Source organism: Vulpes vulpes, chromosome 8 (assembly GCF_048418805.1).
Source record: "Vulpes vulpes isolate BD-2025 chromosome 8, VulVul3, whole genome shotgun sequence".
NCBI lineage: Eukaryota > Metazoa > Chordata > Mammalia > Carnivora > Canidae > Vulpes > Vulpes vulpes.
This window is the reverse complement of record NC_132787.1, coordinates 42,318,235-42,340,077: the sequence shown is the minus strand read 5'-3', so window position 1 is coordinate 42,340,077 and position 21,843 is coordinate 42,318,235. Positions and strand designations below refer to the sequence as shown.

General features: G+C 36.8%; 1 protein-coding gene across 50 annotated transcripts in view; it reads right to left on the bottom strand.

Annotated features, from left to right (window-relative positions):
- WNK1 (WNK lysine deficient protein kinase 1) overlaps window positions 1-21,843 on the bottom strand; it is a 150,210-nt gene that overhangs the window by 13,727 nt on the left and 114,640 nt on the right. For 18 of the 50 annotated variants that reach the window (XM_025995450.2, XM_072766278.1, XM_072766281.1 and 15 more), the window contains 14 exons: window positions 16,211-16,360; window positions 14,472-14,930; window positions 13,443-13,724; window positions 12,666-12,754; window positions 12,406-12,568; window positions 11,658-11,774; window positions 11,170-11,343; window positions 10,905-10,962; window positions 10,647-10,769; window positions 8,438-9,885; window positions 7,239-7,322; window positions 5,286-5,369; window positions 4,589-4,649; window positions 1,575-1,648 (listed from right to left, as the gene is read on the bottom strand). In XM_025995450.2, coding sequence (XP_025851235.2) covers window positions 1,575-1,648; window positions 4,589-4,649; window positions 5,286-5,369; window positions 7,239-7,322; window positions 8,438-9,885; window positions 10,647-10,769; window positions 10,905-10,962; window positions 11,170-11,343; window positions 11,658-11,774; window positions 12,406-12,568; window positions 12,666-12,754; window positions 13,443-13,724; window positions 14,472-14,930; window positions 16,211-16,360 — 3,366 coding nt within the window. Of the gene's footprint in view, window positions 1-1,574; window positions 1,649-4,588; window positions 4,650-5,285; window positions 5,370-7,238; window positions 7,323-8,437; window positions 9,886-10,646; window positions 10,770-10,904; window positions 10,963-11,169; window positions 11,344-11,657; window positions 11,775-12,405; window positions 12,569-12,665; window positions 12,755-13,250; window positions 13,305-13,442; window positions 13,725-14,471; window positions 14,931-16,210; window positions 16,361-21,843 lie in introns of all 50 variants that reach the window. The other 32 variants (XM_072766273.1, XM_072766276.1, XM_072766275.1 and 29 more) reach the window with 11 other exon arrangements.

Below are 21,843 nucleotides of genomic sequence, written 5' to 3'. Positions count from 1 at the left end.
AAAATGGACCCCCCCTCAAAAAATTGAGGGGGGCCTGGCTGGCTCAGTCAGTAGAGCGTGTGACTATTGATCTCAGGATTGTGAGTTTGAGCTCCACACTGGATGTAGAGATTACTAACAAAATCTTTTTAAAAAGTGCATTACTTTGTTTCCCAGTGAATAGGCTGAGTATGTCTTTACTTAAGTCCCTCTATTTCCACTGTGAAAATAAATGGAATACCATTATAGAGAACAATATATCTGTACTGAGATGTACACATTAGATATATAGATTCTCAGTGGCTGGCAAAGCTTACTAAGTAAATAATTGCTTTCATATCTCATGTTATACACAGGACTTAGATTTATGTCTTTGTGGAAATATAATTAACAAGGAATGGAATCTTTTTTTTTTTTTTAAAGATTTTATTTATTTACTCATGAGAGACACACACACAGAGAGGCAGAGACACAGGCAGAGGGAGAAGCAGGCTCCATGCAGGGAGCCCGACATGGGACTCGATCCTGGGTCTCCAGGATCATGCACTGGGCTGAAGGCGGCGCTAAACCGCTGAGCCACCCGGGCTGCCCTAAGGAATGGAATCTTGAAGGTTGCTTGTGAATATAAAAACTACAAAGATTAAATCCAGTAAATGTTAAATGCCAGCTAAGCTTCAAGAATCAACACAACTAAATGGGACTATGAGGATCCACATCCTTATTCTAATTTGCCCATGTGTTATAAACTCAGCCCAGCTATAAACTCTCAGAACCTCAGTTTACAAACATCACCTACCAACCCCAACTCCCAGTGGTATCCTGAGAATAACTGGAAAGCAATTCTAAAAAGCAGTAAAAAAAGAAAGTAAGAAAAAGAAAAATTCACTTGTTGGATCAGCTGGGAAAATATAATGATATGGTATCACACTTGATGCTCAGTAAGTAGTTTCACTTCAGAAATTAATCCTAAAAAATTATCCTAAACACGCAAAGTATTTGTACATACAAAAATGTTTCCTGTTACTTTACTATGTTGGAAAAATTAGAAACAATGTAATGACTAACAATAGGAGAATGAGTTAGGTAAATAAAAAAGATGGGGCGAGGGAGCCACAAAATATCATTCAAAGAAGCAGCAGGGTCAACTGTAGATACACCCATGGCATAGAAAAATCAATGGAAGGGAACACAACCCTATAAAGTAATCCTGGATGGGGAAGGGAGGTGGTGGGGATGGGCAGATAGTTCATTGTTTCTCTACTAAGTATTCTATATTTTCTTTGAGATGTGTTATTATTATTTTTTAAAGTTTACTTATCTACTTATTTTTAGTAATTTCTTTGTCCAAAGTGGGGCTCGAACTCATGACCCCAAGACTAAGGCACATGCTCTTCCAACTGAGCCAGCCAGGCACCGTAGCATGTATTTTTTTTTTTTTTGCATGTATTATTTTTAAGAGGGGAAAATGACAAAGAGCTATAAAAAAGAAATATATCATTAAATTGGCAATTACGTCCCAAAGGTAAGTAATAATTTTATTATATACCTATTCACCCCAAAGAGGAATTCACGGCAAGGAAAAGTGGTTGTCTTACCTGAAATCTTCCCATCTTAAAAACACCAGTTCCTGAAGTAGTTGCTAGGACAGGACCTTCTGTGATCTGAGAAACTGAAGTAAGTACGTGGAGGAGAAAAAGAACTTAAATTACCATTTCTGTTTAGCTAGCTTCTTTTCCCTTTGGCCAGAAATACAGCAAAATAAAACTATGTGTCAGGTGAGGAAAATTGTTCAAGGCAGGGAAAATTTCCTTACCTCCTCTTCCCCTTAAGTTTTGTCCAACAACGGAAAAGTTATTATTTACTTTCCTACTAGATATCTCTAGTCTGAAAAATTATATTGTTTGTGAAACACTGTCAAAATCTGAAAATTAACCCTTTACTTTTCCTTATACCCATGTACAGCTGTTACGGTATTATTTGGAGGAATAAAACAGCTTCACAGCTTAACTACAACATAAAAGAGATACTACAAAAACTATGGTTAACAGGCAGTAAGAATTCAATTACTCATTCTTTAACTCAAAGATAGCTATAAATAAAAGAAAGGATGAGATTTTACCAAGGACATTAAAGACCCATTTTTTTGTTTTTTTAAAGATTCTATTCATTTGACAGAAAGAGAGAGAGAGAGAGAGAGAGAGAGAGAGAGAGAATGCACCCCTGCATGTGCAGGGGGAGCTGAAGGCAGAGGGAGAAGCAGGCTCCGTGAGGAGCAGGGAGCCTGATGCAGAGCTTTGATCCCAGGATCATGACCTGAGCCAAAGGTAGACCTTCAACTGACTTGAGTCACCCAGGGGCCCTAAAGACCCATTTTAAAATGAAAATCAACTATGATAAATTGGTTTAGGCAATACTTAGGCAAAATCCTAAAACAGCAAGTACAGGTATCAGAATTACTGTTAAGTAGTTTTGAGCAAATTTAAAGCCACCTAGGTCCCCCTCTCTAGGGACAATCATTTGTTTGAAGTTTTTTTTTCTGGAGATAATGTAGACCTATACCAGCATTTTCTTTATTTTGCAAAACTAATAAGTTGTGTTTTATATATACATATATATGTATACATATAATATATATGTATATATATGAAACACTGGTTTTGATTTTTTTAAAGATTTTATTTATTTGAGATAGAGTGTGAGCGAGCGAGCGAGCACAAGCAGGGGGAGGGGCAGAGGGAGAGGGAGAAGCAGGCTCTCCACAGAGCAGGGAGCCCGATGTGGGGCTTGATCCCAGGACCCCAGGATCATGCCCTGAGCTGAAGGCAGGTGCCCAACTGAGCCACCCAGGTGTCCCTGATTTTGATATTTTAACCATATATCTTAGAGAACATTCCATATCGATGTCTCATTCTTTTTAATGGCTGCACAGTATTTTATGTTTGTCTGTACACTATATGTATGCAAAGGTAATGTAATTTAAGCAGACTTCTGCTGATGGACATTCAAGTTTTTTAGAACTGGCTATTATAAAAGTGCTCTAAATATTTTCTTACAGATCTGTGGAATAAATACCTAAGAGTGGACATGCTAAACCATACCCATTTAAAACTCTGATAGATATTACTAAATCGATCTCCAAGGAGGTTGTATCTAATCACCAGTGGCTATTAAACTTCTGAATTTACCAGTAAGAGGTAAGAAATGTTATCACTTAGTAGTCTTTTTTGTGATATGAATACACCCCTCTAACCCAGTTTTTTATTATCTTTGGCGCTACAGTAGGAGATTCGAGTAATGGTGACAGACTATATGGCCCGCAAAGCCTGAAATGTATACTTTCCGGCCTTTTACAGAAAGTTTGTTGACCCTGCTTTCTACAGAAAAAGAAGAAAAGGATTCCTTTTATGTTTTGTTACAGTACTATTTTTAGTATCATTTTCTATCTTTGGGCCATTTGGAATTTATTTTGGTTGAGGTTGGTGATCTATCTTTGCTTTTCTCCAGATGGCTGTCTAGTTGTCACAAAGCATTTACTGAAATATCCCAGCATTTTCTTACTGATTTGCAAGCCCATCTTTTTCATATTCTACATTCTCTTATAGTTTGTCCATTTCTAGACTTTCCTGGTCTGTTCCACTAATTTTCAAGTCACTCCTTTAAGAGAGAGCTTTGAAGTAAAATTTAGAATTTAATGAAGAGAGAGAGAAAGCTGAGCATTCCAGGTAATCTTATTAATAGTTACACAGGGGAAACTATATCTATGTAGGTGGTAGTGAGGAGAATGGATAAACTATAAAGAGGAAAAGTATTAAGCAAGTGCTCTAACAAAATCACGTTGAATAAGTACAGCTCACATTGAATTATATCCACATTTGAACCTAAATGGTTCTAAGGGAAAAGCTAACAGAAAATAAACGCTTTAAATTTCCTAGCTTTTGGGGGACTAGTGATGTGGTGAAAAAAGAGATTCACAACAAAACTTTAGAAAAGAAGTACTTAATGTGAATTTATGACCACATGCATGCTCATAAAAGTTCTCATTGTTGGTATGGATTATTTTTACAAAATTAAGTTGGAAATATACCTTTCTCAGGAGACTATATGTATGATCATGCCAATTCTTTTTTTTTTTAACACAATTCTAAAGACTCTAGAAATAGATAAAAATGTTTTTAAACTGATTAAAATCTTATATTTGTATTTCTACCATTCATGCTATTCAAGATTATCTAGTGTCACAAAATCCAAGAAGTTAAGGTAAAATTTTTTGTAAGTATGCCTGAATTTCCTTACCTCTTTTAGTCAAGTATCTGACCCAGCTAATAACAAAGGGTCTTATTCTGAGAATCGACCCTTTGCATGCCCCTCTTGCAAAAAACAAAACAAAAAACCCAAAACAACAAACAAAACATAAAAGATTTATTAATTTGCTAATATGACATGTTCTAGATACTAGTATTGATGCTCCTCAATCATGAAATACATAAAAATGTTCCTTAGAACGGTCTCAAATACACCTACATTCTTAAGAAAGTCTTTCAAATGGTAACCTCTATATCGATTATGGAGAGGACTGGAAATGATAACATAAAAGAAGGATGCTTCTCACCATCCTTCTGAGGCTGTGCTCCTGCTTCTGTGACTGCTGTTGGAGCCACCACGGACACAGGCTGCAAAACACATACGCAAAGATACCACAAAATCTTTAGCTTCAGTTACTTTTAAAGTTTTGCCATGCTGCCTTCTCTCTTTTGCCCTTATAATGGCCAAATAAATGCAGTATATACATATGTGAAGAAACACTTATGTCCACAAGAGTTTTCTATTTTTTTCAGCATAAAAATAAGTCTGATGTAAAAAAGATTTTTAAAAGGAAGAAATTCTGAGCTGTTTCTATATTGCTTTCTTTTACTTTCCTCATGGGATACTTGGATATTCATAGAGAAATAGTTTTAATCAGAACACTATTGTGTGACAAACTTAAAAGAAGTTAAAACTTTTAAAGTATAGCTTCCTCCAAAGCATAAATGCAAATCCATAGGATTAATCTATGGTATAATTCTATGGTAAAACAAGAAAAGTATCTTTCAAAACAATAAAAATAATCTTCTCCACAGTTACACCAAGGGGTCAGTTGTTAATCTTACATTATTCATGTGCCTTATTTCTGCTTGCTGGGACAAGCAAAGATTGAATTAATACTTTTAACTCTGTAGGTGTTAAACATATTAATAGGTTACAGTATGCTCTGAGAATATGATATATTAGAATTATGGAAAGACATCATCAAGATTTTCAAAACTTACACCAATTGTAGATGTCACCGCAATAGTCTCTGGACTAAGTGTTCTTCTCAACTGAGCATCAAGATCTTCCAGAGGTTGCTGGGACTGAACGAAAATAAGTACAATAAGGAGAGGTCTTTGGCATAGTCAGAGCCACTATATATAGCTAATCTATACAGAATACTGTTTGGTGCTTTAGGTTAACACAACATAACATCTATTCACTGAGTATAAAACTCAATATACTAAATTTACATTGCCTGAATGATTTCTGTCAATTTCCCAAACCTTGGAGAAATTTAGTTACATTAATGTTTTTATAGTTTTGAAGTCTTCTTACCTTCTATGTTTGATGTTACTTGAAGTGATAGAAAAGTTTCTATTTGTCCTCTCTTTAAAAAATTCTGTCCTCTGTTCTCTCTTTAAAACATTCTGATAACTGTATCAAGATCTATCAGTAGATTATTGTATCACATGTTCCCTCTTTTCCTTTTTAGTTTAGGTCCGTCTGACAACTTGACCTTATGAATTGCATTAATACATCCTGTCACTATCAAGGGATATTACTCTTTTCTTTAGGTCTTAATAATCTATACTTCTTATACTCTACAGATGACAGCAAGAAGGAACTGGAGGTTTGGACATTCCATCCTGTTAACCAGGTCTTAACTATCATCCACCCCAAGGCCATAACTTTTTACCTTTGAAACAGACCATAATTCCATATCTATCTTAGCTTCTGTCAACCTGTTCTTCTGCAGCCTTCATTTATACTTCTCCTTCTATATGCAGGCATTATCCACTTACCCTCACCATCAACCACCCCTGTCTTATTTGCTGTTTCTCATCTCATTTGCACCCTCTCAAAAGTCTGAATGGATTGTTTTTAATGAATGGATTGTTTTTAATGAGAAGATAGGGGTAAAACCCCTAATTTACAGAGTTTCACAATGAATTTTTTCCAAAATTTAGTGGCTGATGGAGTTCCTTTTGGAATTATTACTTTACTCTAGCAAGTTCTTAAAGTTATGTTCTTCTGTACACCTGAGATTAAAGAAGTAGGGACAAGTTTAGACTTCTCAAGCTAGAAATTTATATTTTCCTTAGACACAATTTTAAAATAAAGCACACAACTGTAAAATCAAATCTAATCATGATTTAGTTTCATTGTTTACTGCTTTGTCTCAGGGCAGAAGCTTTTTTACAGTTATAATGAATTCATAATAAGTACTTTCCTTATGGGAATTCAATTAAATGTGTGGAGTGGTGGGGTATGGTGGGAAAGGGAAATGATAATTTAAATATTGCAGGCAGTTTTACCCTCTGGTTACAACTGATAGTGACATAGGAAATTAACATTCATGTCACTGGTCTGAGCTGTGTGGGTTTTCTATTGAAGGATATAATACATATTTGTTCATGAAGCATGACCATCCATACATAAACCAATTACTTTTATTAGGTGATCAGTGAAAGAAATGTCAAATATTCAAAAAAAACACTGGTTGACTGAACTCACAGAAAAGGGGCATTATCAGTTTTCAGTGTGGTATCTTTTCCTAAGGAACTTTCAAAGTTAATTTTGATTACTTATTTTTACTTCCACAATTGTTTAGAACCTAGTTCTCATTCCTTAGATGTAATTTTACTCTACAAAACTCTGAATGATAGGAGTTATATTTGTCCAGTAATAGGTAAACTTTGCTATTTTCTTCCTTCATAAAATATGAAAAAGTATTAATATTAAATGTTTTCTAGATGACTTGAAGTAATAATAAAAACAAAAGAACTATGAAGCTTCTTACTTTAAGTAGGGCCTGGATAATTAGCTACACTGTTTTAATAGAAAGTTGTTACTAAGTCAAAACCAAAGAGGAGCCAGAAGCCAAGATCATGCAATGGAGAATTTAAATAAGTAAGCTTTGTGAAAGAAAAGTAAGGGTACAAAAAGACATCTGCCAAGTCTTAGGGCACCTGAGTTAGTGAAGGTCCTGGAAAAGGTGGCAGCTGCTCGCTGGGTGGAGTACCAGCTGGAAGTTCAGTACCCACTGGCAGCACCTGAGACAATGAAGGGAAATTCAAGTCCATGAGACACTGAGAGTACAGAATGCGTACTGGAGAGCAAATCAACTAATTCCAATGTAGAAATATAAGAGTAAAATATATAAGTAAGACATGCTGTCACCTGGCTTATATTCTGGTATCTATCTTAAATAAAGGACATTATAACCATGATACTATTATAGGGGTTACTACTACATGGCAATAGAATAAATAGTAAAATTTAGTAAAAGGTTTTTCCCTAGGGAAAACAGAATCAAAGGCTGTCTGGCAGGAGAGGCCAAGTCCAGATATTCTTGAGCCACTGTTTTAGTACAGTATCATTAGACTTTTCTGAGAAAACAGTATAGTTCAGAAATAACCAAGGGTCGGTCTGAGAACAAAAGTCACCAGAAATCTAGTACTATTAGCAATTTGTACAAAGCCTCTACTGTTACCCTACTATAAAAAAAAAAAATTTGCGATCAATGGCAAAGCAGAAAAGATGAGTGAAGCACAGAATATAGTAGGAAAAACACAGCCTTGTTATTTAGAGAAGATTTCAGAGACTAAAGATGGCAGAATGAGAGGAAATCCACCATTGCAGAATTAGAAAACACATTTTAGTTATTTTATTCCTAGGATTAGATTCTTTCTTCCTCTTTACAAAATTCATCACCAACTTTCAGTTTTATAAACCTCAAATTTTACATCTTGGAATCTAAGCAAATCAGAAAATTTGCTTCATCCTCACTGAAACAAAGGCTGTTATCTGCTATATTACTATGTATAATTGCTAGCAGAGGCATTTAGCTTCCTTTTAGGATAAAGATTTCTTTAGCTGGTACCAATTATTAAGAAATGTCTATTTTACCTATCATACAACCTTAGAAAATCATGTAGTATAATCCTGCTATATTTCAAAAGAAAAAAGTATCTTGTGTTCAATATACATATATCCTAAAGTCATTTTCAATTTATTTAATAAATACAGAATGCTACTATATGCCAGGGTATCTTTATAACTGCATTTCTAATTTGCAAAGCTGAGCTAAAAAAAATGCTCTTATGGGAGTGGGGGGGGGGGGGAGAATGATCATATTTATCAAATTATTTTAAAACAAGAATCTTACTGGAGCTTTAGTCAAAGGTGGCTTTGATGGAGCAGTTCCAGCTTTCACTCCTGATGTAGTGCTGACTGGGGCTGACACATAGCTGACTGGGGTAGAAACCTGCCCAGGCGTGACCACTGGTATAACTGACAAACCAGATGTTCCTAATTGCAAACTGGTTGGTGGTAAGCATGTACTCGTAGTAGATGTCATGAGCTTGCTTGGTGCAATAGCAGTGGTTGGGATACCTGGCGTGACAGTGGTCTCTACTACCAGTGAAGTCTCTAGTGAGACCGATGTATGTTGGGCTCCAGATGAGCTTGGTTCACTAAAGAGAGACCGCAGCTTTTCCTCTAGAGTCTTTATGTCATCAATTCCAGGAGCTTTGGGCTGTAAGTCAGCATCTATTTCAGGACAGTGAGTGTGGGGCTGGTTGGGAAGTAAAGCTGGTTGAGGCTGACTATGAATTAGTGTCTGCTGCACAGCAGGCACACTGGCAACAGGTTGTACCAAGGGTGGGATACTAAGTACTTGGGGCAATAAAGGTGTAGAAGTAGGTCCTGCTGTTTGAGGAAGGGCAGGAATAGAAGCCATAGCTGATGGGGTAACCAAAGGATGCACCCCACCAGGCTGAGAAATAGAACTAGATAATCCTGCTCCAGGGGAGGAAGATGATGCAGACAGGGACAAAGCCAATCCAGTTGTACTGCTATGAGATGTTTTATCTAGTGAGTGTGCACTAACCACCACTGTTTCAGCTAGAGTTGGAGCAGAGGTGCTGCTGCTAAGCTGAAGAGATGGCTGTGAAGCTATGCTTGGTAACGGAGTGATGGCAGGAACGGATGTTAATGTGGCTGCCCCAGTAGTACTGCCTGCTGCCTGCTGTGATAGTACAGGTGGAGGCTTAGCACCTGGGACAGCAACACTGCCCACTGCAGAGGCTAAAGTTGTTGAAACTGGTATAGAAGGCAAAGTTCCTATGCTAGAAACAGTGCTCCCAGATGTGGGAGCTTGAACTGGCTGGGATGTTGCTGATATTGAGACAACTGTAGGTACTGTGATGCTTGAAACCATAGTGGAAAATATTGGTGATTCAGATATGGGTGGTACAGGGAGACCACTTGAAGGCATTACACTTGTGCAGGTGGGAACTCCACCAACCCCTGTTTCAGTGGGCACTGGAATCTCAGATTGAATTACTGATGTGGAAATGTCATTTAGAGGGCTGCTAGTTGCAGGGACTGATACTGAAGGTGTGGCTACTGCTGTGGTTGGGACTCCAGCAATGCTACTCATGGAAGGAGGAACAACTGGAAATGTTGGTCCTGTATGACTGAAGTTGGGAGGTGCTGTGCTGGGCCCTTCTGTCATCTGTGCATGTCTAAGTTCAGAAAAGGCTTGCTGTAGGCTAAGGGATGAAGCAGAGTGAGACAAGTTCATTCCAGCGCTGTGAGAAGTAGAGGCAGCAACTGTAAAGGAAAATACAAAATTCAGAATCAGTTCATTTTATTTTATTTTATTGTAAAAGATTTTATTTATTTATTCATGAGACACACAGAAAGAGAGAGAGAGAGGCAGAGACATAGGCAGAGGGAGAAGCAGGCTCCATGCAGGAAGCCCAATGTGGGACTCGATCCCAGGACTCTGGGATCATGCTCTCAGCCAAAGGCAAATGCTCAACCACTGAGCCACCCAGGAATCTCAAGAATCAGTCCATTTTAAAAGGGTCGATTCAAAACAGTCCTAACAATCTATTTTTGGATTACCAATATTGCCACGTACCAACAAGGTTTAAAACTTCTCCTAAGGAAATGACAGGATCTAAAGCACCAAAGTAAAAGAGCTGTTTGATCAAAATAAGTTAGCTTCTATGAGTATCTATTTCTAGGGGCAAAAAAAAATTAATAGAAAGGAAAAAAGGGAAAAAAAAGTCACCACAAAACACCTACAATAGTCCTAAATAGAGAAACGAACACATACTATTGTAGGTATACAGTATCTATTACACAGGCTGCATCTAGTGCAGGTGTCTTTTCTGCCTCTTATCTTTTAGTCCCCTATTCATCATCTATTTCCCTCCCCCAGTATTTATCTATTGATTATAATCTCAACTTTCTACTCTTCTTTACTGTCTATGTCATTATTTGAACTACTATTTGATAACCAGCCTTCCAATATAGCAGAGATGCTGTAAGATTAATAGAAGTTTGTGGTAGAAGCAATTTCTTACCTGTATCTGGTATTTCACTAGTGAAAACTTTTGATTCTCGTAATCGACTTTCTGGCACAGGACTCACTATAAACCGTCTTCCAGCAGAATGAACAACTTGAGTTAAAGAACTGGTAGGAATGCCTGGTAAAAAAGAAACAAACCACTTAATTGTGTTACTTATATACTGTCACCAATATGAAGTTTCAAGATTTCATTATTAGTATTCAACTTCTTAGGTCAAAGGTAAAAGGAAACATGGAAAGAAAAGAAATTCACCTATTTGCTGTGGCATGGAAGACGCAGGAACTGGTTGTTTGAATTCTCCTTCCAATTTCTACAACAAACAAATGTGATCAAATTCATTCTCAACCACAATCTTTATCACTGAGCACAGCAAAAGGTCATGTGCAAAGAGAACTTAAATGTTTGATAATCTTAATCAGAGATGTAATGTGGTATCACTGAACATTTTGCATGGCAGATTTAACACCACAGCAATATTTCAAGTAAACAAACTTCTCTATGGGGATGATGATCTTACTTGAGAACCTGTAAAGCCATAGTCATCCTTTCCCTGCAGACTCTCCAATCCCTGGTCACCCTCTGGTTCCACACTGACATCCTCACTGAGCATTTCATCAGCTTTTTCAATAATTTCTCGTACTTGATCCACAAAGGACTCTCTCTCCATTGCTAGAATAAAGTCATTGTTCACCTGTAAAAGAAATGTGATGTCAGTCTGATTAGTAGAGTGTTACTCATGTTTTAAGTTATTCCAATTACCACTTGTTCATGACTTTTGTCTGACAAATCTGCATATTACCTGTATCATTATTTGATACGTAAATTAGTTCTTCAATACCCAGAATTGGACATGTCCTAGACAAAATATCTCTAAGTCACAGGTAATTCATATTGAAATAAACACATAACTCTCAAAATAGATTACAAAATGCTGCACATTTTCGTAGGGCAGTGGATACTGAAAAAGTACTAAAGCAAAATCTGGAACTCCAAATGCACACATACCATAATTGTAGCTATCTCCTCAGGATTGTCACCATCTAAATCAAATTTGAATGTAACCATTTTCCGATTATGAGTCTCTAGTTGACATTCTACTACTCGGTCTCCTTTATTTGAAACCTAAAAAGAAAAAAAAAAAAAGGAACTTAATATTGCAGAAGCCATATTCAGCACTGTTACTGAATTTGAGAAAGTAATGCAGACTATCACTTGAACTTAAACCTGCCTGGTGTTACCACTGTTCCTTGAAGATTTGTTGGTACTTGATCTCTTAAATTGGTAGCAAGAAAACGTTAAGAAAATATTGGCCTTTGTGCTACTTCCTCACCTTCCACTAAAGAGTCTGGAAGGAATGTAATAAAGTATCCATTCTACAAATTAAAACTCTTTTTCTAGAAGGCAAATTATGCCTTACTATAAAAATATGGAATTTAATAATATTATTGGGGAATTAGAAAATTCCAAATTTTCATCAATACACCTGAGCCTTAGAAATATTTAAAGATTATTTATTTATTTGACAGAGAGAGAAAGAGTACACACATGTGCGCATGAGCATGAGCAGAGAGAGGGGAAAAGCAGACTCCTTAATGAGCAGGGAGCTGGATTCAGGACTCAATCCCAGGACTCCGGGATCATGAGCTGAGCTGAAGGCAGATGCTCAACCAGCTGAGCCACCCAGGCACCCACCTTAGAAACAATTAAATGACATTAAGTAATTATATGAAACCCATAAGTTAGCAACACTTACATTCAAAATTCTTAATTTTGGACGCGAAGTCTTTTCATGACGAGAGCGACTTCTTACAGATTTTCGGTAATGTCGTTTTGTAGCTCTCCCTTCATGCCTTCCACTGGAGGACGGGACATTCTCATTGCCATCACTCATTCCTGAAGCAACATCTGAATGTGCACTTAAAAAAAAAATAGTTCAGTGTTTAAAAATTTGATATTTTGAAGTTTTCTATCATCCTTCCCTACCAGTCAAGGTAGAACTTTACTTTTACATACCTGTCTATAGAGGAGACCAAAGTGGTAGGCTGTGCCTGTGCCACTGGAACTGGCTCTGGAGGAGCAACTTGAGAGACTCCCTGAGTGCTCTGTAAATAGAAAGGATGATGCAGATCTTGGCAGTAATATATTTTATCTATTATTCAGCATCTCCAAAAAGCTACTTTTTTTTCCCTTTACCCCTCCACCCCCAAGTCCTAGAAGCACTAAATGTACTAGTAATTCCCAGTATTCAGCATCTAGAGACAGTGGTCTTAAAATTCCAAAGGAAGTCTCTAAAGCTAAATCTCATATAGACTGCATGGTGTGACGTCAGCCGACATAACTGCTACGTAGTGAGAAAGTACAACTTGCATGCAGCCAGCATCTTCCTAGAAGTGTGCAACAGGGCAGGCAGAGCAGAGTGCAAAGATGATTCAGATCTTTCTCCTAATAGGGCAAAAATGATTATTGGGAGCACAGCAGGACAAGATACTTTCATGACTGCCAATGGCAAGAATTTGTGAAAGGATAAGAATAATGGCTAAAGTACTAGCTAGAGAAGTGAAGTGCTAATAGGGTTAATCTTCTCCAAGGCACACTCACTTCCCAACAGAACAGCCAGTGGCAACAAGGCCCCCACATTGGCATTTCATTCTGCTGGAAGAAAAAGTGATTTAGAAGTTAGTTTGAAAATAGTCTCCAAATGAGTTCGAAAACAGGGGAACCTTTGTTTCTTGTCATTTTTATCCCACTGTGTAGATGTTTTATATATAAACATGCAGTAATTCCATTTACCTCCAGAGCTGCTTGCTGGGAGGATGTAGTGGGGGCTTGTTGTGCTAAACTCACTGCTGGCTGGGACACTTGAACCTGTCCTCCTATACTGCCCACAGGAACCAAAATGTTAGATTCCACAAAAGGCTGCACCACTGTAGGAAAGTAACCCGGTGCAGCCAGTGCTTCTGTGGGCATGGGAGGGGATAGGACTGTAGAAGGGATGCAAATAGAAGCCACGCTGGAAGAAGGAGCAATATTTGAATCTCCTGGGTACTGTGGTGGCAGTCGAGATGGAAAGCCCTGTGACAGAAATGAGGAAGGTGAGTTAGTGCAGCTTGGGTCATCAAATTAGCAAAACAGTAAGACATGCACACACACAAAAAACAAATGAAAAAAACAACCAGACAAAAACACCAAAAAAACCCCAAACCCCAACAAAAAAAGAAAGTACACAGCAAAGAATAGTAGTAGCCCAATGTCTTTCTAATAATTTAAAAATGATTCTTGAAATGGTAGACTGGTTTCAAATTTAGGGGACAGGACTCTACAACTATAAATTGCTGAGTTTTCTCCTCTTGGAGAGTAAAGAGGAAAAATAAACATAATTCCTTTTAGAAAAATATCAACTTTCTAGCCAATCTTAAGTGGAAGAATGCAAAAATTCTTCAAGGTATCAATCATTCTAGTCATATGATGACAGGATAATCTAAGGCTTTTTATTGGTACCATGTTGGCTACTCTATTTATCCCACCTATAAAAAAAAAAGTACCCTGATATACTCTATCATTAGCTATATCTAGCATTTAGTCAGCTTACATCAAATAGAGAGAAGCATCTTTCTCCTAAGAAGTATCTTGAGAAAAATGGAAATTTCTATCTTTTCTCTGAATTTTACTATATTAGCTTCCCTAGTTGAGACCAGCTACACCTTTATTATTGCTAAATATTCTGATATTCAACTATTAGGTTTTCAAGTCCTTTGATGGTCTACTATTAGAACCAAGCCCTCTGTCTAGTGTCTTCCTTTTTGCTAGCCAACACAATACCTGGTACAGAACATCTCCAGAGGGAAGTGGAACCTCAGCAGCTTGTCCAAGGTTAGCTGGTATTCCCATGGACTGAACTGCTGGTTGCAGGAGTTGTGGGTGAACCTGACTTGGCAGCTGAGTCACAGGCTGCAGAAGGGTTGGAAGCTGACTAGGAACCACAGTTGGTCCCCCTGGGATCGCAGCTACTGTAGCAGATGAAGCCAAGGTGAGCAGAGGCTGATTAATGCCAGCTGCCATTGTAATGGGAAGGGATGAAAAACCTGTCTGGGGCGCAGACACATGAGGAGTTGATATGGGAATTTGAGAGACCGGGTACTGAGGGAGTAAGGAAGTAGAGAGTGGCTGTCCCACAGGGAGGAAATGAGCACCAGAGTGGACTGGAACAACTGAGGGTTGTGCCGCAACTGGGATCTGAGGTTCGCCTTGGATAGTTGGTACTGGCTGGGAAACTGGAAGCTGGGAAGGTAAAGAAAAACAAAACAGACAGACTTTAAAAAAAAAAAAAAAAAAAAGGGAAAAAAAAAAGAGCAAGGCTGCCAAAAGCAAGAGTTATGTATTAGCCAAAAAGAAGGAAAATCCTCCCCAAACCTCCGCGCACATTAGTGTGGGTTAGTGTGCCACAAGAGAACAGGAAAGTATAATAGGAGACAAAGAGGCTGACAGACTGGCTATTTCAAATCTTTTGCTGTAAAAAATTCTGCTCATGCTTCATCATTTAACAATAGAAAGAGGACACTTTCATAGGCAAAGTCTGTTTCTTACAGTTTTATTTAGATATATTTCACATATCCTAATCCTCTGGCATATGTGTTGTCACTACATCTATGACTGCTATTATAGTAGTTACTGGAATTCAAGTGAATTCCTTCTCACTGGAGTTAGATTTCAGTTCATATTGCTTCTACAATTCTGAAGTCTCACATTGGCCTATGAAAGTAGGTATAAGTACCGTATTTTCACTGATTCCAGGACACAATCATCCCTCTCTACAATCTGCTCTTTGTAACCTTTGTGAAACGGAGATGTATCTTACAATTAATGGTGTGCCAGTACCTGGTTACATAAAATAACGGTGCATCTGATAATTACAGTATCTCAGATGCAATGAAATACGAGAGAAACAATACACTATGCCAAAATACAAGGACAACAAGTCCCAATGTTAAAGTTAAAAAGAAGTCATTCTGTAAAATATACCTTCCAAAGGGCACTTTTCAAGTGATTAGAAGGATGACTTAGAACAAACACCACTCCATATAAGGAGGTTTTATGACCTACTGTCAGGAGGCAATGAAGGAGGAAGCAATGCATAATCTACATGAAAAATACAGCAGAAATAAACATCTGCATTAAAGGGAATTAAAGCAATTAAAAAAGAAATACAGCAGAGCTGTAAAACTAGAATGTTGGATACAGCTGACGCAATTCTAGAAAATGTCCAGGTTCAAGTACCAAAGTACTGTTATTTAATCTACCAGTTCAAATGCCTGTTAAATGGACTTTAGACTGATAAACCTAAAAGTCAGTTTGATTTATGAATGCTGTTAATATGTACCTATTTACATTAACCAATGCGTGTGCACAAAAGGAACAATTGTCAATTCATTTCTGTGAATGAATTTCTGTGGTGAAAATAACCAACTTCAGTATTTCACTATCACAGAAGATAAAACCCTTCCATGAGAAAGTTATATGGAGATTCTTTTTTATCATCTATTTAGAAATTAAGAACGTACCTGTTTTCCAGCTGATATTTGAGGCAAGACCTGTGGAGCCTGAGACTGACTGACTGGTTGTGCAATCGTGGCCTCACTGGAGGCTGATGTCTGTGGAAGCGAATACTGCGCTGTCTGTTGTGGAGGGACTGTCTGCTGTACTCCCTGCTGCTGAAAATAAAATAGAATAATTCAGTTTTGTTTCAAATCATTAATCACATGGTTCTAAGGAAGTATATCTGCCTAAGGCCTTCTGTATCTGTAAATGACAGTATTAGGAATTAAGACATGCATAAACTCAGATTAATCAATTCCCTTTTACATTTACTTCTCTTTTTCCTCTGGTGTTCTTCATGATGGTACAACCAAGAGCAATTAGCCAATGTTTCAAAATTTGAGTCACCACTGGTTCTTCGCCTATTATCCCTCTGACCCCAACAGGAGGTCATTCACAAACACCTTTAGATCACATACCCAAATAAATACTCCCTCCTCCAAAACTGCCCTCCCCATTTCTCTACCCTATTTCTTGGTGTCACCTCTCGTTTTGGTCCTATATTAAACAAATCTAATCTCCTCCTTTAATCTTTCTCTTATTGTATTTTATCAACTGTATAATTAATTTCCTTGAAGAATAGCTCTGATTACAGCCACAAAATAGTGAGAAAAGCATTGAATGTGGAATTTTAGCTCTCTCATTTGCTAGTTGTAATACCTTAGAGACTGCTCATTTTACTGCCAAAAAGGTATTTCCTTCTTTGAAAAGGACACTATCACTGAATTCAAAGTAGGGCAAAGGGAATAAGTGACATTTAGTAATCAACCATGTGCTAGGCATTTTTTTTTTATTCTGCGTTGGCTTTTATTTAATGAAAAAAGCTAATTTCAAATCTACATTAAGCTAAGCTGAATACAAAGTCTTAGTGACCATGTCTAGGCACTGTGGTAATAATACACCTAAACTTAAAGCATGGAGCATAAATGTACTCTCAATACTAAATTTTATAATAAATAAATGGCTCTCTCTAGCCTAACAAAAATCTGAACTTCATACCAGATTTTCAAAATTCTCTAATACCTATAATTTAAAATTCTTATTAATATAAAACAACAGCTGTTTATAATAAAAAATTTAACCAACCTATTGGAATATCAAGTTGAATGAAATAGCCTACTCACACCAATTCTCCAGAGGCAACTACTATTAGTGGTTTGGTTATCATTTTTGTGATTTTTTCCCCTATATTTAAGTGGTCATTTACAAAAAATGACATATTTGTTTTCTGAAACAAAAGCATGCCCATTCTGTAAATACTGTTCTCTAACATGCTATTTTCATATAATTTATCAAGGGCATCAATATCCTAATGATGAACATTTAAGCTGATTGTTCTTTTGCTACTTAATGCTACAACCAGTAGCTTTTTACATATATCCCGGTCTATACAACTAATTAGTTACTGCTGGTAAAAAAGATAAGCTAGCTATTTGTTTATATGTGTGGGTATATATTAAAACAGATTTAAGTGACATATAATGATTCAATATATATACACATATTGTGAAATGATCACCACAGTAAATCTAGTTAACATCCATCACGACACAGTTAAAATTTTTTTCTTGCAATGATAACATTTAAGATCTACTCTCTTAGTAACTTTCAAATACACAATACTACAGCAACTGTAGTCACTATGCTATATACTGCATCCCTAGGACTTATTTATTTTTGTTTTATATATACTATGAACCTAGCCACCTTCATGAACATCCTAGATTTTGTTAGATGACAATCTGCAAATAATAGTTTTGCTCTCCTGATATTTTTATTTTTTAAAATATTTATTTATTCATGAGAGATAGAGAGGCAGAGACACAGGCAGAGGGAGAAGCAGACTCCCTGCAGGGAGCCTGATGTGGGACTTGATCCCAGGACCCTAGGATCACAACCTGAACCAAAGCATATGCTCAACCACTGAGCCAACCAGGTGCCTCTCTCCTGTTATTTCTTACTTTGTTCTTATTGTATCAATTAAAATTACCTCCTCCAAAATGCTGAAACACAATGGTAGTCATGTTTGTTTTATTCTTCTTTCTGATAATGTATTCTTTTTTTAACTTAAATCAGGAGCAGATGGCTACTGAATTATGTAATATGTCTTTTCAGCAACTAAGATATATCATATATATCCAAATTTAAGGCAACTCTGAATATAAAATAATTTTCCATATTTCCACTGAGAAAGAACCATAAAAAAAACCAGAAAATCTTTTCGGTCAACTTGAATATATTTTGACTTTAAGGAGTTTACACACCTAAATAACATGGCACATTACATAAATATATTAATTTAGAAATATTGTTCTGCCTCTCTCATTCAAACTCTTCCCACATAATAAACCAGTCTCCTTTACTGGAGCTATACTACGAAGGCTCTAGTTTTCTGGAACATAGCAAATACTTTCTCTGTAAGTTGTGTCTTGAGGTAGAATCTGCAGTAACAAGCATCATGAGTAATATTAGGACAGTTGTTGGGGAGCCTGAATGGTTCAGTTGGTTAAGTGTCCAACACTTGATTTCAGTTCAAGTCATGATCTCAGGGTCATGGGATCAAGCCCCACAGTGGGATCTGCACTCAGCAGGGAGTCTCCTTGAGATTCTCTCTTTCTCAAATAAATCTTTAAAAAAATTAGGACAGCTGGGATTTTTGTGCTTTTGTCTTAACAGGTTTATATTTGTGTGATCTTTGTATTAACTCCTTACAGTGATCTTTAAACAAATTGTTTACAATGACATACAGAACCTGGAATAGTTAAGTCGTTTTCCTAAGAATAAGGACCAAATCTATGTTTAACTTCCTATCTTTTATTTTAAAAGCAACCCGGTCAGATATGCTCTATAAACATTTCCAACTACATATACTACTTTAAGGTCCTTATAGGCACATGTGTTTTCACCAGTTCTGTTTTATTCCATTAACATCTTTTTGGTTATTTCAAAATAAAGGAAGTGAAAGTCTGTAATATGGAAATATTATAAAGGTTTAAATTTATGTTGATTTCCTTCTTTACTGAGGGAAAGAGGAAAATTTGAGGAAAAAATCCCTACCTTATATATGGGCATATGATTACCTCTCACTCACCCCTATTAATGCAGAACTATGCTTACATCTAGATTTGCCCTCAACCAGCTATTCTATGAACCTATACATTCATTTATATTGTATTCTAGCTAAACTGAACTACAGGTGTTTCTGTCTCACGTTTTCCTACCTTTGTGCTTTTACCTTTGCTTACACTGCCCTCCACTTTCCTTTTGGCCTAGAATATTCTTTATTCTTACATCTGAGTCTAACTCAGATTCCAGTCAAATGCTCTTTCATAAAGCCTTCCTGATATTTCCTGCCCCCCCCCCCACTTGAAGGTGATGTTAATTTCTCTCCTTTCATGGCATAATTGGCATGTAGTTAACTAGTGAGTTGTGGAGTAAGACAACTGGATTTAAATTCTGTTTCTACCTCTTCTAAGTTGTTTAAGCTTGGTTAAGTTACTTAGGTTTTCCAGATCTCATCTCAGCCTTCCCATCTGTACAATGAAAATGACAGTATACATACAGGGTTCATATAAGAATTAAATAAAAATACAGGTAAAGTGCTTTGCACATTGTATGAAATCTTAATTTATTATGCTTATTTGTTTTGTAGGAGTTGACAGATATGTTTAGATTATTTAGGATCTTTTGAAAGTAGTCCTATCTGGTCCATCTTGATAGACCCTCAGTGCCTACCTAGCACATAGTCCTTGGGAACATGAACTCAATTATGAAAAAAATCTGTTTAATTGGTGTGTGTGTGTGAGAGAGAGAGAGAGAGAGAGAGAGAGAGAAAGAGAGAGAGAGAGAGCTGTCAAGAAACAAGTTTTTAGACATATGAATGAGAAGCACGTATACAAATTATACCTTAAGAGTATTTAAGGTATAATTCACTTTGTGCTTAACATATGAATGAGAAGCACGTATACCAATTATACCTTAAGAGTATTTAGGGAAAAGTGGCACCTCTGCGTAGGCCAGGAGAATATGGTGATCTTTTTGTGCACAATCCTACTGGCTAACACTCAGTGCTTCAGCCAAACAAGTATTGTGTGTAGCAACTTGAAATCATGTTTTTTTATTAACTTGCCTCATGAAACCAGTTCAAATAGCCTATATGGACTACATACTATCTGTTGGACAAGGAATGGTGCTTGATGAAAAAAAAATGTTCATGAGCCTCAGTTGAACAGAAAGTGAAATACCTGAAGATTCCACATGGTCCTACGAAGAAATTAAGTAAGCTGGGTTATGGCCTATATGGCGTATGGCAAAGAACTACTAAGTTTTCTAGTAGAAGGAAGGTATTTTTGGTACATTAAGATACAGCATACCACTAGAAGGGACTCTTGATAAAAACATGAAAAAAGCAATCCCTTATTGGTTACATTCCAGAAACCCATGAAACAAAGTAAATTTTAGCTAAAGTACATTTCTTTCCTCATTCTAGTAAAACCAGAGATACAGTTTCCTAAGATGGGGTTGGAAACTGATAGTATGTAAAGTGAAACTCACATCTAAAAAACTCCACCCATATAGTAAAGAGGGCTCAAAACCTTTTAAAAAAAAATACATGAAACCGCAGATCCCTGGGTGACTCAGTGGTTTAGCGCCTGCCTTCAGACCAGGGCATGATCCTGAAGTCCCAGGACTGAGTCCCACATCAGGCTCCCTGCATGGAGCCTGCTTCTCCCTCTGTGTCTCTGCCTTCCCCCCCCTCCCCATGTCTCTCATGAAAAAATAAATAAAATCTTAAAAAAAAAAATACATGAAACCCCAGTTGCTGAAGCCAATAAATGCAGCTTCTTAAGCACCTCTGCAGAATCAGAAGTCCCTGATATAGAAGAACCTTAATATAGAAAAAAAAAAAAACCTCAATATTCTAGAAATGTTGAATTCTGACTTGTAATTTTTAGTTCTATTCATTTACTGGCTATGTAACCCTGAAAAAGTTAAGTATTCTAGACTATATACACTTACATAAACTGAGGGCTCCGTTTTATGATTCTACGTAACTTAAATACCACTCTATATTTAAAGCAATTCACAAAATAAAACTATCTTAAAAAAAGCATACTGACACATAAATTTTTTAGTATGACAATAGCCATATTTAGCTACATTTTTTTTCCCCAGGAGAGTCAACTACCTGATTCTTTTAACCTGACATTTATCGAATTGCCCTCCTTTACCCCCACATATTTTTCTTATCAATGACCTGAATGGTTTCACTATCTTCATTTGCTCATAAATGCCCACATATAAGATATATGAAAAATTCCTTTGGAAAAGGAAAAACAGTGCACACACTTAAATTTGCTCAGTTTATTGGTATTGGCCTCTGTCCAAAGACACAGGAGAGTGGTATCCATTATAGTCCTTCTGTCCTCAAATATCTTTATGTACTTTTTAATTTGTACTTTTTTTTTTAAAGCAAGCTTCCAAATAAATAAATAAATAAATAAATAAATAAATAAATAAATAAAGCAAGCAAGCTTCCTGCCTAGCATGGAGTCCAATGTAGGGCTTGAACTCACGAGACCCTGAGATCCAGACCTAA